Source organism: Grus americana, chromosome 24 (assembly GCF_028858705.1).
Source record: "Grus americana isolate bGruAme1 chromosome 24, bGruAme1.mat, whole genome shotgun sequence".
NCBI classification, from domain to species: domain Eukaryota; kingdom Metazoa; phylum Chordata; class Aves; order Gruiformes; family Gruidae; genus Grus; species Grus americana.
In genome coordinates, this window is record NC_072875.1 from 1,002,238 (window position 1) to 1,017,831 (window position 15,594).

General features: G+C 61.1%; 1 protein-coding gene across 4 annotated transcripts; it reads left to right on the plus strand.

The window, feature by feature from the left end:
* The first annotated feature begins 8,103 nt into the window (after window positions 1-8,103).
* Window positions 8,104-14,151, plus strand: THY1 (Thy-1 cell surface antigen). 4 transcript variants are annotated; one of them, XR_008574083.1, is made up of 5 exons: window positions 8,110-8,256; window positions 10,797-10,878; window positions 11,015-11,350; window positions 12,016-12,522; window positions 12,911-14,151. XR_008574083.1 is itself a non-coding variant. In XM_054803159.1 (4 exons), exons 2-4 carry the CDS (start codon window positions 10,842-10,844, stop codon window positions 12,126-12,128), a joined length of 486 nt encoding a protein of 161 aa, XP_054659134.1. In that variant the 5' UTR covers window positions 8,104-8,256; window positions 10,797-10,841; the 3' UTR covers window positions 12,129-14,151. The 4 variants fall into 4 exon arrangements, 2 of the variants coding, with proteins under 2 accessions (XP_054659134.1, XP_054659133.1); XR_008574082.1 differs by having other exon boundaries at window positions 8,134-8,256; window positions 12,016-12,718; XM_054803159.1 differs by having other exon boundaries at window positions 8,104-8,256; window positions 12,016-14,151.
* Window positions 14,152-15,594: the final 1,443 nt, after the last annotated feature.

Sequence of the window (15,594 nt, forward strand, 5' to 3'; positions counted from 1 at the left end):
GCACTCATGTACTTAGGGTGGTTTATTTGTGTGTTTTATTCTGCACTTGCTTGTAAACAGCTCTCAAAGCCTATACTCACTAACATGCTACAGCAGAGGTAAGGGAGCAGTGACTCGATGGGGGACTTTGTGGAGCTGCTTGGTGTATTGCGGTGTTTTGGGGGTCTGGGGTGGCCGCTTGAAATAGCTTGGCTGAACACGCTAGAAGGCAGGTGTGGTTCTGCAACTTTGAGAGGTGGTTTGTTTACAGAAAAATATAAAACTGCATTTAACAGACAGGATATTTTGTTAGAAGCAATACAGAGAGTAAGAAACCATGTAAATTATCTCAACAGAATAGGGGAGTAAGTAAATTGTAATCGAGCGCCGGCTGGTAGGTTCCCAAAGTCCATTAGGACTGAATGTTTAGCTAAGTGCTGTGCAGCTTCTGATTCTGAGCATGCTCAAGGTATCTAAAGCCACACAGCGAGATTTCTTCCAGTAAACATTGGCGGGGAGCGTTTACTTCTTGCAATACAGACTTTTTAACAGTTGCAGAGGTTTATTCTTTATGCGTTGCCTTTCCGTGTTTATTTCTAGTAATGGTACACACTATCCCGTTTTTCAGCTCTCAGTTCTAGAGAAAAGGAACCAAGCAGCTAAGCTTGTCCCAGCATCTGGTGTCCCTGCCTTGCCCTGGGAAATAGGAAGGGTTCGAAATAAACCCACTGGTTTGCGATAGTGACAGCTTTGACGTGAAACTCCTGGGGGGAGCTTCTGGTGTCACTTCCAGGAGTAAATTAGCTGCTCTTGCATGTTGAAGCGGGATCTTGCAAAGAGCAGTTAGGGCCAGCACTGCTCTGGTACCCCTTGTCCTTTTCTCCGTGGGGGTCTTGCCAGTGACGTCCTCCTTTCAAGCTGTTTCGTTTTCGATGCTTGTGGTTACAGAGCGTATGGTAATTACCGGCTGTGCTGTTGTCTGTCCGTGAAGTCCCCAAAATGAGGAGGGTGCTGTTCCGTTTCTCGTTATGAACCTCGTGCTACTCGGCCAAACTTGAAACATACTAGAAATGGAAGGGCCTTGTTCAGTTACCTGTGCTTTAGGTAAAGCACTAAGAGCTCAGAAGGATGACAAGATCATGACCAGGAGCTAATCTTTCCAACACGCAAACCAAAATTGCGTTTAGGATTTATCTTCCCAAGGAAACGGTGGCGATAGGGTGAAACTTACGCTTAACAACGATTTATCTGCCAACTTAGGCTTGCAAATGACAAAGAGCACGCAATATAAAAGGCAGTCCTCAGATCTGACTATGGTGGAAATAATGTTTTGTTGACATTTTTTGGAAGAATTCAAAGTTCACCTTGGAGTTAGTTTCCTAAGTTTAAGGTTAGTAATGGCATTGTATGAGTTAGGCTTATGCTAAACCTCCGGCTAAACTTTCCCAAAAAGCACTTGCTATTGGTAATCCAGAGGCTTGAGTTCTTTCAGTACAGCAACTGTTCCCCAAAGGATGCTTCTTGAGGATGACTGAGGCCCATTTAACACCGTTCATCGCAACGCGGGGGTTCCAGCCCTTTCCCTAACGTCACCTCTCTGGTAAAAGGCAGGTCCTTTAGATGCAGACTCATTTGTCCTGCTTTACCGCCTCAGAGGCGAAGCAAGCCTGTAGCTGGGCACAATCCCATCATGTCTCACACCTCCTTCCACTTCTCTCTCTTTGGTTAAGTGCTGAAGTACGAAGGCCGTGCCGCTCCTGGCCCACGGAGCTGGAGCCCTGGCTGAGTGTTGCTTTTCCCTGGCAGGACCCTGTTTCTGAGCAAACTTTGGCTCCCTAGAAGTGCCTGTCTTTGGTGTCGCGAAGGTGCGGAAGCTTCTGGGGAGGTCTCCGCGAGAGCCGTTGTGTCACAGGGCAAGAGGCTCGTGGCAGACCAAGGCTGGGCCCTCTTGCCTGCCTTGAGTGACAGTAGGACGGAAAAAGCCCGACACCCCGCTGTTCGCAGACGTTTGATGTGGTGCTGCTGTTGGAAAGAGTCTGCTGTGCTATAGCATAAATGAAGCGATCGCAACGGTATTTGCTGGAGAGCCTCTGACTGCCGCCTTGGTGCTTGTAGTAACTCGGTGAGTATACTGAAGAGCACGCACACCAGCACAGTTCTGAAGTGGGTGCCCGGGTAACTCCTCCACTGCTACAATCAAGATTTTTCTTTTTCTTTCAACCATGACTTTGGGTTTCTCTTTACAAAAGCTCAGTGATTCTTTTTGACTGTGTTGTCTTTATCAGCAATCTGTCTCCTGGAGACCAGAGGGTTGGCCTGGACAAAAAAGGAAGGAATTTCTTCAGGACATGTTTTTCTGCGGCAAAACTGATGCACAGAGATATGAAGCGACCCACTTCCTGTCCCTGAAGGAGACTATAGAGGAGATGAGGAGATGGGGCTTGGGCTTCTTAGCCCTGCCTTAAGAGTCCAGAAACAGGAGGTTCTCCAGCCTCCTAAGCAAACAGGAGCAGACAACAACAGGTAAAAGGCTGCCTGGGAAGCGCTTGAAAATATCTCTCTGCTCCAAACAATTTGTCGGTACGGACTGGGAAGAATCGCTGAGCGACTAAGGCCAGCACGAGTCTGGTTGCTTGGCCAGATGCGGCTGGAGGGATGCTGGCGTTTGTGGTTTGACGCTGAGAAGGGTGACGCAGAGAGCGGGGCTTGCCGAGTGCCTCCGAGGAGAGCGGGCATCGGGCTCTGGGCAGGCAGTGTTGTCTCCGCCTCGGCCCAGGCGCTCGGGTGTCCTTGGCGGCAGGAGGGCTAAGGGAGCTCGCCAGCAGCACAGGCTCGTGGGCTTATATCGGCTGCAGAGAAGGCAGGGAGCAGGGGAAACCCTTCCTCGCTCCGCCCGGTACATGCTCCTATTGTCCCCGCTAACAATGGGGGAGCTGAGCGAGCGCTGGAGCTGGTGACACAAACCCGAGCGCGGGGAGCAGCTGGCTGGCTGCTAAAGGGAAGCACTGTGTGTGCCGTAGCAACAGCCCCTGCCCCTCCGGCACGGCCAGGGCGAGAGCCAGGCCCGGGCCTCCCTCCCTCCCCGCTGCTCCCCATGGCCTCCAGCCTCAACGTAGAGCCGAGCTCTGTTCTGCGCCTGGAAGGGGCAAACCTGCCTGCCTTTGCTTAACCTGCCTCTCTCCAGGGTGAGGAGCTTGGAGCACAGGGGAACCCTGCGGGCAGTTGCTTCCAGCGGCTCTTCTCTGGAACTGTCCTCAGGAACCCGCGTGGTGAGAGTTAACCACCCTGGCTGATGATTTCTTCATAAATAAGGAATGCTAATAAACATTTTCCGTTCCTTAAGGCCCAGCATGTAGGAGGAGAAAATTCGGGGAAGCTATTTCCATTTTATGTAGCTTGCATTATTCATCTCTCCTGAGACAGAGAGGAGGAAGCTAGGCTGGGGATGGGGAGCAGAAGCGGTGCTGTGCTCGATGCCGCTTTTTCTGTCCAGCACCTTCCTAGGAGGCACCTAGGGGCTTTTCCTTTCCCACACGGGTAAACTTCCCCAAAACAAAGGGGTTTAAAGTTGCCCTGGGAATCAGTCAGCTGCTGGTCTGGGGCTTCTAATGCTGCACAACCTGGCATCAGCCCCCATAGTTACTCTCCTCGATTGCCATCTTAAGTGGGGACAGAGGGGGGGGGGTGTCACGGGGTAAGGTGTTCAGCAGGGGGAGGAGTGGAGTCTCATCATCTGAAGCGGCATTTCTTCCCAGTTCAAACTCTCTGTCTGTGTTAAGAGCCCATGGGATGTGGCACCCTTGCAAAGAGGCTGAATACAGGACCTCTGGTCGCTCACCCTGCAGGTAAGAGACACGGATCTTCCAGCTCTGAGCTAGGAGCCGAGTTATCTGCCAAACCTGCCTGGTTCAGTTGGCAGAGATGTTTCCCTTTTTGCAGGGACGGGTCTCCATCTAAGCTCAGCAGAGATCAGGTTTGAGGGACGTGGTACAGAAAGCAGCGCGCTCATCCCAGCAGCTGCGTGGGAAAAAAAACCTAGCCCCTGCCACGTGCCAGGAGGATGCATCGCTGGCTGCAATGGGAGGCAGTAAGGGGGAGGCTGGAGCGGGCAGCCGAGCGCTGCTCCCACTCAGTCTGGGGAGCAGACGGAGCAAGCTGAGAGCTCTGTGCCTCAGTCAACCCCCTCTTCCAGGCTGAGTTGGTTCCTAATATCCTGGCTGGCTCCCCCGAGGATTTCCAAGTCTCTCGCAAGAAGGTTTTAGTGGCCCTGGGCAGGAAGGGCTGGAAGCAGACAGAGATGGTCACCTCTCCTCCAGATTGACACCAGACTGCAAGGAGAACTGTTCTGCTCTGGTTGGGCAGGAAAGCTACACCGCTGGGATCTTGCCCGGTGGCTCCCAGATCCGAGCAGGGTGGAAAGGCAGCAGTGCCAGATAAAGCAGGGATTTACTGTGGGGCATCCTACGCTGTCTTGAATACTCACTGCTGGCAGCCTCCTAGAGAAGCATCCCTTCACGGCAAGCCACCGCGACAAGCAGGAGGGCACAACGTTCCCGCTCTGGGCCACCCTTGCGTGACTGGGTGTGAGCCCAGAGCCTGGACTTTCCGCTAGCCAGAGCACACAAGGCAGACAGGGAGGAAAGGAGCGGAGGGAGGGATGTTCCTGCTGGCAGCTGTGTCGGTGCAGGGACTGGAGCCGATTCCTCACGGGCACTTCCTAGCCCCGGATCGCTCTCTGTTAGACCGAGGTCTTCAGTCTCTGGGGCTTCTCTGAACCCAGAACACAGACATAAAACACGCAGAGGCTATCAAGGAGGAGCCCTGCATGCTGCAGGCAAGCCACTCTGGCAGAGCTGGAACTATGCCCCGGGCAGCCATCTCCTTTGCGAGGCTAACACGGCTGCTCGGAGCACGGCAGACCCCAGGCCAATGCCGCAGCAGGAGCTCTGCCTGCCCCTGCTTTCCGTGGCCGTGTGCTGCATGCAGGAAGGAGGGGAGCACAGTATCCTCCACCCCTGCTCTGTGCAGCAGTGCCACAAAGCCCAGGGGCTTCGTATCTGGGCCATGCTACATATAGCATCTGTGGGGCCCCGCCGGGCTCCCAAGGGCCATTCTGTCCCTCCAATCAAGGGCAAAGCTCTTCTGCAGCTTCCCGTTCTCGTCCCTCAAAGGTGGGGTGGGAAGGGTCTGGCTCAGCGCAGTGAGAAGCGCGAATCCTTTGCAGCCCTCCTGTCAGCTGGAGCTCTGGGGCCTGGCCAGCCTGCCAGGTGCTGCGCTGCGAGGCAGGTGAGCGCTGCCGGCAGTCGAGCCTAGAGCTGTGATCTCTGCCAGATCGATAGCACTGACTCTCAGGTGCCCTCCCTCACTTTTCCATCCCGTAAGTCCCCGGCTCTAATGGCCTTGGGGAGGATGCCAGGAGTCTCTCCCCAGGAGTGCTGCCCCCAGGTCCTGTTGTCCGGGACCTCATGTCTCCCCTCCCCAGCGATTAGCGGGGGGGGAGCAAACGGTAGGGACCAGCTGCTGCGTGGGCATCCTGCTGTCATGTTTTGAGCAGGACCCAGAGCGTACTGCTGTGCAGTGATTCGTAAGAGGGAGAGACGCTCTCTCTGCTCCTTGTGTTTGGGGGTAGGCTGAGGGCAGTGGAGAGATGTTCCTCTCGGGAAGGATGTGCACCCACCTTTCTCCTAGAAGAAGGGCATCCCCTGCACCAGGATGTCCTTGGGACAAGGCCAGGTTTTAATTGCTGCAGCAGCACCAGACGCCCGAGTCATGGTCAGTGCCTCTGCTCCCAGCCTGCCTCCTGCAGCTACTGGGGACGGTCCTTGAGCTACCAGGAGCAGCGATGCCCCCGACGCACTCCAGCAGAGCAGAAGGACTCCCCACACGCCCCAGCTTTCTCTCCACACGGGCGCGAGGGGCAGTTTGGCTGATCGGAATTCCTAGGAGGGCTGTGCGCGCCCTGCCTCTGCCTGCTTGTCTGTCTGTCCTGCCACAGCGACCCACGCCTGCTGGTATCTGCACTGCCGTGCTGTGCTGCGCTGTGTCTGTTTGGCTACCTCCTTGCCCCGTTTGTGCTTGTCTGTCTGTCTTTCTGCCTGACGCCTGCCCCTCCAAATGCTGCCTGCCCCCCTCTCCGTTTCTCTGCCTGTCTGTCATTACTAGACTCTCTCCTCTCCACCCTTTTCCTTTGGCCACTATCTGGAGGTCTCTGCATTAAGTGCGACTTGGGGACAGATTTTCTGTGGTTTATGGATGACAGCCAGACTGCGATCTGCAGTGAAGGGACTATCCAGCTGGCGAACCTCTGCAAGGAGCTTCTTGCAAATACCTAGGCAGGATGCTCGCTGCCAGCAGTGCCCAGAAACTGCACAATCATGCCTGCCTCCACAGCACCGCCAGCCCGAAATTTAAAGGGAGCTGAAATCTCTTGCAATGGGACTGGGGAAACCGCATGCCTCCAAAAGCCAGTCCTTTGAGCTCAAATTCCCTGGTTGCCTATGCTCGCATAGCCAGGGGCGAGGGTGGCGTTGTGGAGGAGACGCAGCTTGTGGAGATGTGGGGCTAGATGTAAAAAGGACCCGTACGTTTGCGCGCGCGTGTGCACACGGTTACGCGTGCCGCCCCACATCACAGCTGCGTTTGGATGCAGACTTCGTGCTTGCATTTTGTGCGCCCTGACAACGTGGCGACACACCTCTGGTGTCTGTCTGCTTGCGTTGCGCCAGTCTGCTTCCAGTCACGTTAGCAGTGACCTTCTGTGCCACGGCTGCAATCCGGTCCTTAGCCAGCACTGTCAGTCTGTGCCATCCTGGGTCACCAGTGCAGTTGTGTTGCTGCGCACATGCAGCTGTGCGTGACCCCACCGCCTGGGTCCCTTCGGTACCCAGCTGCCACAACGGACAGGGTCAGGCCTTTGCCCTCCTCGTGGCAGCGCACCGGAACCCTGATGCACGCTCCCTGGACATCACAGGCCCCCTGGCCAGCCCGCGTGTCCGGTCCCGTTTAGGGCAGACACCTGCGGCCCACGTAGGGAGCGAGCAGTTAGAGTCAAGATTTGGTAGAATTAGCAAAACCCCGTTGCACAGCCAGCTTGCAAAACCTCAGCACTCGAATGTCACCCGGGATCAGGTTCTGCTGGAGCAGAATATGACTTTTCATATCAACTTTCACAGTGCCAGCCCTTTTTGCAGAGCCCAGCCAGGGGGTGTGGGAGGAGGCGAGGACAGGGCAAGCCATCCTGCATGCCTCTGCTCCTTCCCCGGACGAGGGCCTTGGGACCCAAACTCCCAGGCAGAGCAGCTCCCTAATGCTGCCCTCCTCTCCTGTCATCTCCACCTCGCCCAAGAGCAGGGAAGAGGCCTTTTGCCAGGCTGCTTTCTGGGTCCAAAGACATTTTGCACGTGCAGAAGCAGCTCTGCTTAGCCCCTTCCCAACCATGCGGTGACGGGAGCCTGTGGGGAACAAGCCCTTGCTTGCGTCCTCACTGCCACCGGCTCTGGGCCTAAAACTTCAGGCTCGTGGCCAGCGGTACCACAGACGGAGCTTCGGCTGTGTCCCCCGCTGTTCCTGCCACCGTTTCCTGCGTGAAGGAAACCTGCGTTGCGTGGGTCTTTGGAAACTTGGTGCGGGCTGGCCTCGTCGGCACCTGAGCTCTACTCATTTGAGGAGGGGGAATACCTCCCTCCTTCTCAGCAAAGCCCAAGCCAAGCTCTTCTTTCCACGTCCAAAGCACCCTCCTTTCCCAGCAAAACAACTCCTGCCTTGCCGGGGAGGATGGGGGCTAGCAGCTCTTCTCCAAAATGTGATGTTCCCGTGGCAATGGGGATCTGTCGCCCTTTCCAGTCTGCAGAAAGAGGGGAAGGGGCGGGGAGGGGGGAAGGGGGCCGAATGGGAGCCCCCCCACCGGTGCGTGCCCCGGCCGGGCTGAGGACCCGCCCCGTCGCCCCCCGCCCCAGCCCAAGGGGCTTCCTTCCTCCCCGGCGCCCCGGCCTCGGGCAGAGCCCCCCTGGGCCGGGGCGGCCGCAGCCGGGGGCGGGGGCAGGCCCGCAGAGGCAGGGCCCCCCCCGTCCCCCCCCCCCGCGCCGCAGGGCCGGGGGCCGAGCCTGCGTGACGCCGCCCGGCACTGATTTGCTGGGGCCGCCCGCCCGGCCCTTCCCAAACTGCGGGAGCGCCGCGCCGCCCACAGCGCCGCCGGGCAGCAGCGCCGGGCAGCAGCACCGGACAGCGCCGGCAGCCCCGCGGGCGGCAGCGCGGGCAGCACCGGACAGCGCCGGGCAGGTAGGCACGGCCCCGCCCGCCCCGGGCAGCCCCGCCGCCCCGCTCCGCGCTGCCGCACCGCGGACCGGGCGGCGCCGGGCGGGGATGAGGGGGGGAGCGGCGGCGGCGCGACCCTGCGGGCTGCCTTCCCCCCGCCCCCGCCCGCGGGAAGGTCCGCAGTCCCCCCCGGGCGTGGCGGCGGGGCCGGGGGCGGGTGTGGGGGGGGGGGGGGAGCCCTCTGGCCCCCGGCGCGGGTGGCGGCCGGCGGCGGGATGCTCTGCCCGCCCCCGGCCGCCGGGGAGAGGCCGGTGCTAGAGGGCGGCGGCCGCCGGGGGGGACGCTCTCGCTGTTGTCGCGGCCGTGGCGGTCCCACTCCCCTCCCGCCGAGGATCGGGACTGCGGCATTCCTCCGTGGGCACGCCCGGGCGCACGCACGCACGCACGCACCCGCCAGCCTCGCCCCGCGCCTCCACGCGCTGCCACACGCGCGCCCGCTGCCTGCAAGGCGGGCAGCTCGCGCCTTCGCGGGGCCCGGGCAGAGGCGCCGCGCCCGCCTCGCTCCGCTCTTCCTTGCGGAGCCGCACGCCCACGCGCGAACCGCGCGCTTGGCAGCCCTCCCGCGCGCTGCCTTTCGCTGGCAGCCGCCCCCGAGCGCAGCCGGGCTCCCGGGGCTCCTGGTTTCCCTCAGCCCGTCGGGCTGGCTGTTCTCTTCCCCGGCGCCTCGCCCCCGGCCCCACGGCCTGCCCGTCACCCGCGGCTTGCCACGACGGTGGGCGCGGAGGTACCGCCGTGGCGTGGCCCCGAGCGGGCGGCAGGGACCGCGCCGGAGAGCTTTGCTCTGCGAGGGCTGGGCTTGCTCTGATGCCACCGTCCTCGTGGGTCCTGTCCCTACGCAAAACCCCTGGGACCGGGCGGGAGCGAGAGGTGCTTGGCTCGCTCTGCTCCTGGCACCACTGTCAGGAGGAGAGGGGGGGTACAGGGGGTCCGAGGGCTCAGGAACCCAGAGCCTAGAAGATCTGAGTGCTTCTGCACACGGATGGGAGGAGGCCTCCCTCTCTGGGAGCCTATTTGCACTGATTTTCTGGAGGAAAGCCTGGCCGTGACCTAGATAGCGTCCCAGGACATTCCAAGAGGAGTGGGTCGGACCTGAGGAATGACAAAGCGAGGGACGGGGGCCAGTTCCTAGGAACCCAGAGGAGACACAGGTAGTCTCCTCCATCACACCTTTGCCCCCCCGTTGCAACCTCTTGGTTGTCGAGATCAAACAGAAGGGAATTTTTCTTCCCGGCCTGGGTTTGGGCTCGTGGATACAGAGATCTTTCACAACTTCAGAGTGAGCAAATGGTTTTGGTATTTCCTCCTAGAGAGTTATATGAAAGACCTAAAAAATGCTAAAAAGAAAAACCCAGCTGGCTGTGGCGCGGGCAGTTCCTAGCTCTTCCCTGGGTGCTTAGCCAGGCTCGGAGGGAGCAAACTGGGGACCTGCTGTCCCCTCTGCCAGCCTGGAGTCCCAAAAGGGGTGGTAATTCACCTCCCCCTCTTGGGCCTGGCCCCGCATCCCCAGCCTGGAGGACCGACTGCAGGGCGCTTGGTGTGTCCTTCAGCCCTGGCGTCTGCTTTGCCGCTCCCCCACCCTCTCCCTCCATTCCGCATGTCTGCGGCTGAATTCCCCATGCGGCTGCTCGGCGGGGCTGCAAACCTTTAACTGATTCCTCTCAGCCGGATTGGACCGTCAGCAGCCCTGGCGTTCTGACGGCACGCCGGTGGGCCCCTTACCCACGCAGAGCGGGAGGCAGCCTGACGAGAGATGGGCACCGGACCAGGGACCCAGAGGGTGGGCTCTGCCGCCCCAAAACCCTTCCACCCTGTGGCCGGGCAGGCTTGGCTCAGCCCCTGGAGACTGGGTGCCGTCCGTCGGCAGTTGGCTCCCTGTCCAGCTGCCGCGTCCCTCCTCCTTGCCGGTCTTGGCCCCTTTCCCTCACTGCATCGCAATGAGTCATCTTTGCTGAGCTCACCCGCTGGAGCCGCAGGGGGGCTGGCAGGCCTGGCGCCCGCCGGCACCGAGGGAGGGTCCCTCACCTGGCAGCACGCTCGCCGTGAGCCGCAGCCCTCTGGCCGCGATGCGCAGGCGCCGGGGTGCATCCTGATTTCTCCTGCCCGTCCCTTCACTGGGCACCCAGCCTGGGCACGGGGCAGAGGGAGGGGAAGGCGGCACGTGCAGGTCTCGCTGCAGGCAGCCGCAGGTCTGTGCCACGCTCGTTTCACGTCTGGCGTGGGGGATCCAGACAGGGAAAAGAGCGCGTGGCCGGCATTACCAGGGGATACGGAAAGGTGGTGCTGACCAGACACGCAGCGCCTTATTCCCGAGCTGGCTGCAGGGCCAGCTGGTCCCTGCGCAGTGAATCAGACATCAGGATGAGGAGCAGGCTACAGAGCATCATTTGCGCGAGGCGAGGCAGCCTGCCTACCTGTGCCACGTGTGCCCACGTCTGCACCACCGAGTGCCCACACCTGCGTGCCGGGGCAGTGGCCTGGCTGACCGCCTCTCTCTCCCTGCCCAGGCTCCCCTCTCAGTGACGGCCACCGTCAGGCACCTCAGCGGAGAGATGAACCCCACCGTCAGCATCGCTGTCATACTGACAGGTACAGCTGGCAGGCGCGCATCCCCTCCCTGCTCTCCAGTGAGCTCGGCCCAGAGCAGCTAGGCAAGGGCCAGGAGTCTGCATGGGCATCTCCAGTGCTCGCTGGTCCCTGTCCAACCCCTGCTTGCTTCTCCCAGTCCTCCAGGCTGCCCACTGCCAGATGATCAAGGACCTGAGTGCCTGCCTGCTGGGCCAGAGCCTCCGGGTGGACTGCCGTTATGAGAACAAAACCAGCAACCCCCTGACCTATGAGTTCAGCATCACCAAGGACAACAGGAAGCACGTCATCCACAGCACCATCAGCGTCTCTGAGAACGTCTACCGGAGCCGAGCCAACGTCACCATGCACAAGAACCTGGTGTGCCTCCACCTGCAGAGCTTCACCACCAGCGATGAGGGTGTCTACATGTGCGAGCTGAAGGCCACCAACGACTACACCGGCAACCAGATAAAGAACATTACTGTCATCAAAGGTAAGATGGGCAGGGGTGCCTGGCCTCAGTCCCTCCTTCCCACCTGCTCCTTGGCTTGGCAGGGCCAGCAGAGAAAACCACGACCCCCTGTGGCGTACCCAAACCCTCCCTGAGCCCCGTCAATGTTTCCCAACCCTTACCGTGCCTCCCTACTGCAAGCAGAGCAGTCAGCCCCACAGATGGCCTCACTCTGCCCCATCCCAGACTACTTACCCCTGCCCCGCCTCGGGCACGTCGCCCAGGTGTCCTCCCGCAGTCAGTCTGTCCCAGCAGAGGGGACGAGTCTGCTGGAGAAGGACTGAAGAGGTGCGTGGTCCAGAGCGGGAATGCAGCGGGGATTCTCCACGCTTACATCCCACAGGAGCAGTCCTCCAGTTTCAGAGCCCTTCGTCTTACCTGGTGCCCGTCCCCTTGTCACCTCAGTCAGGCACAGGCAGGGTTACGCTTCCCAGGATCTCTGAGCCCCCAAAAGCTTTGCCGCTGCATGGGCACGAGGTGGGAGGGGCAACAGGCAAGAGACCAGGACGGGACTTGCTGCATTTCTGTGGCAGAGAAAAGGCAAGAAGCTGAGTCCCGGTACCCCTTATAACCCCCAGCCTTATTCCCTGTTCCCAAGGGATTTCATTGCGGATTTTCTCTCCCTCCCCGTTCCCTGTTCCTCACAGACAAACTGGAGAAATGCGCCGGCTTCAGCCTCTTGATCCAGAACACTTCGTGGCTCCTGCTGCTTCTCCTTTCCCTGCCTCTCCTGCAAGCCGTGGACTTCGTGTCCCTGTGAAAGGAAAAGCACGCCCACACACGCACGCACGCACACACCGAGTACCCCAGCAAACCTGCCTCCCCTGCCAGAACGCAGCCCTTGGAAAGAGAAGCCGAACCATTTGGAACGAGTGAAACCTCTCTCCGTGTTATCTCTATATAGCCATATATCTAACGCTAACCACCGTCCTGTGCCGAGACCCACCATCACACGCACACATGCCCTGCTCCGAAGCATGGTGGCTCTGCTAGGCAGCGTTGCTTCTCCCATCGTGCCTCCCCGCTCGGTAGGCTGGCTGGTTTGCTCATACTGGGAGCACTGGAGCTTCAGCCCCACACAGCCCGCTTCTCCCGTCCCTTTAACTTTTGGGGTTTGCCTGTTCTCAAGCGGGGAAAGACAGCTGGATTGGCAGGTAAGAGAGGGAGATGATGCGAGAGCATGCCAAGGGGTCCCCTTGCTGGGTGCTGTGCCCACAGCCCCTGGAGGAGATGAGGCTACTGGCGTCCCCAACCCGCCCTGCCCGCTAGCCAGGTGACATTACTGATTCCTCAGCCTGCTCCTCTCTCCCTGAGCCACTGCGAGCTGCCACGACTGGGAGAGGCCCCGAGGTGAGTCCTGTCTGGGAGCAGGCAGGGAAGAGACGGAGGGAGCAGGGGAGGCAGGGGACGATGCTGGGCCTGGCCAGGCTGGGAGGAGAGGGGGGAGCAGGTCGAGGAGACACCCGTCGAATGCCCCTGCCTCCTTAGGGCTCGCTGCATACATGTTTTGGCAACGAGTTTTTCCTAATCTGTTTCTTACAGCTGAGCTGGAAGCGAGGCCTCCTCCAGATATCATCTGGTACCTCTGGGCTGCCCGAGCCCAAGACACCACTTGCTGTCCCCGGGGACCAGCCCTTAGCTGTGACGAGAGAATTGCTGCCAGCACCCGCTCCCCGTGGAGGCAAGCAGAGCCTCTCTGAGCTAGCTGCAGCCCTGCCTTCATCCCCGCTCCCCTCCCCGAGGCCCCTGGGGCTGGATCCAGGCAGGCTGGTGGGGAGGGGGCTCCCCTATGGGACCGTGACCCCAGGGTCTCCGCAGGGATTCCTCTGCACCATCACCCTGTCTTCCCTGAGGGAACATCTGGCGGCCCCGATCCTTCCTCACGGCACACGTCCTGGTGCCTGGCCCTGGGTAGGCTCGGCAGCCTTCCTCCAGCCCAGTCTTCCTCCAGTCCCACCGTGCTGCTGGGAGGAGCCCATGCGCCCCCTCCCTTCTCTCTCCTCCCTTTCAGCATTTCCCCGTCTCCATTTAAGAGCAGCCGGGCTCTTGGCCACTGCCTCAGTAAGGCCAGGACCTTCCCAGGGGTCATCCAGAGCGGGGAGAGCGATGCTGAGCGCAGCCCGCATCTGCCAGCCCGGGCCTGCCCCAACGCCCCGCAGGAGCCCGGGGAGCTGGTGGGCTGCTGCCCTGGCCTCCCCGAAACCTGGCGGCTCCCAGGCAAGGAGCAGCCCAGCCGGCCGTGGGGAGAGAGACCCGAGGGCCAGCCCTGCTGCACCCTTGCCCAGGGGAGGGCACAGGGGCAGGGAAAGACGCAAGCGGGAGCATCCGTGGGGTGAACCCCAGCCCTGCCGAGCTACCCGTGCATCCCAGGTTGTGCCGTGCCACCACGGCTGAGAGCAATTCACAGCAGCTGCTCCCCACTCCTTGCTCTTCTCCAGACACCGCGAGCTGCCTCCTACCCCCGTGCTCATTCCCTGCCCGCCTCTGCCTGCTTGCTTGCTGTCTAGTGCTGCTGAGGCCCTGTATAGCTGAGGTCTGGCTGTGCCCAGCTCCCTGGGCTTGCTGGTGAGCGCCGGGGCAGGCGCAGAGCCCAGCTGGCAGAGCGCGGATGTGTCTCGAGTCTCATTTTTTTGTGAACATTTGTAGTTGTTTCCACAGCTTGTCGTAAAAGAAATTCTGTTACAGGGGAAAAAAAAAAGAACCCTACGAAAAGCAACAACAAAAACCCACCCTCCGGGAGTGTTCCTCTGTCTGCACAATAAAACCCTAGGTTGTGTGTTGGAGCCACGGCCACCCGTGTGTGCGGCGGCGGGGCGAGGGGCCGTGGCGGGGCTGGGCTCCCGCCCGCAGTGAGGGCAGGGGCAGCCTGTGCCCTCAGCCTCCCGTCTGGGAGGTACACCCTTCCCAGGCGGCCCCCGCCGTGCCTCCCCCCGGCCTCCGGCAGCCCGAGCCCTGCAGGAGAGGAGCAGGCAGGGCCAAGACTTGCCTTCCCTGGGGAGGGCGGCCCCCTCCTGCCCACCCGCAGCATGGAGTCCTGTGCCGAGGCCCTTTGCCCCCATCCCATCCCGGTCTCTCTTCCCCCTGCTTCCCAGGGGCTCCCCCTCTCCCGCCCCCCCCGCCCCATTGCGAGCTCGGGGCCAGGGCTGCCCACTCTGCTGGCAGGGGGGCAAAGCGGGGTGGGTATGAGCGGGCACCCCGGGGCCGGTCCTGGCCCAGCCGTTCTCCGGGGAGGGAATTGCCGGGGCTGGGAGCGTGGCTGGGTGCGCACGTGCGTCCCCAAGCTCCTGGCCCTGGGGCGGTGTGCCTGTCGTGCCAGGGTCCTCTCTGCACGCCCATGCCTGCACGCTGCCCGCGGGGCTGCCAAGGGGCCCTGCGTCCTCTAGAGCAGCGGAAGCAGCGCTGCTCCCTGCCCGGGGTCAAGATGCCGACCTGGGGACCGTGGGGCCTGCTTGCCCTCGAGTTTGGGAGCAGGGCCCTGCCACCACCTCCTAACGCTGCTGGTGACCCCGTAGCAGCCTCCCAGAGTGACGCCCAGAGGCGTCCCTTGCGCGGCCCTCCCGGTTTAAGGGCTGGAGCCAGGCGGAGGGAGGAAAACGCCACCATAATTGCATCCCTCCTAATTATCCTCGGCAGGTGCTCGCTGAGTCACGGCCGCCCAGGAGCCGGCGTATCGCGAGGCCATGCCGCCCTGGGTGGGTCAGGCGTCGGGGAGGGGTGCCGGGTGGGTGCCCCAGCGTCCCCGGGGAGCCACAAGCGGTGCGTGCTCCTGTGCCCACGCCGTCACGCCAGCTGCCTTGTGCCCACCTTTGCTGCAGGCTTAGGGGGCTCTTCTCACTATGGCTTGCCCCAAGGGGGGCAAAACCCAGACCACCTCCTTCCCTCACTTGGATGCTCTGCTCCACACCTTACTGGCAGCCACGGGCACCCCTTCTTTCTGCCTCCCTGACCCCCACACAAGTTGTGTCCCGCTCCACTCCCTTTCTTAACCCTCTGTCCATCCTTTCCCTCCTGGACTTCCATCTGCCTCCTCAAATCTCTCCCCTCCCCACACTTACCCTCAGTCACCCTTCTTCACTCCCACAGCCCCCCTTGCCTCCACAGCCTCCCCTCCCAGCACCCCGCTGCCGTGGGCCACTAGCCCCCTCGGGCTCACGTCCCCTTTAAGCCTTCCCGAAGCTGGAATGCGAGAAGAGCATTTCAGCGCCCTGTGAGGTCAGATAAAGACA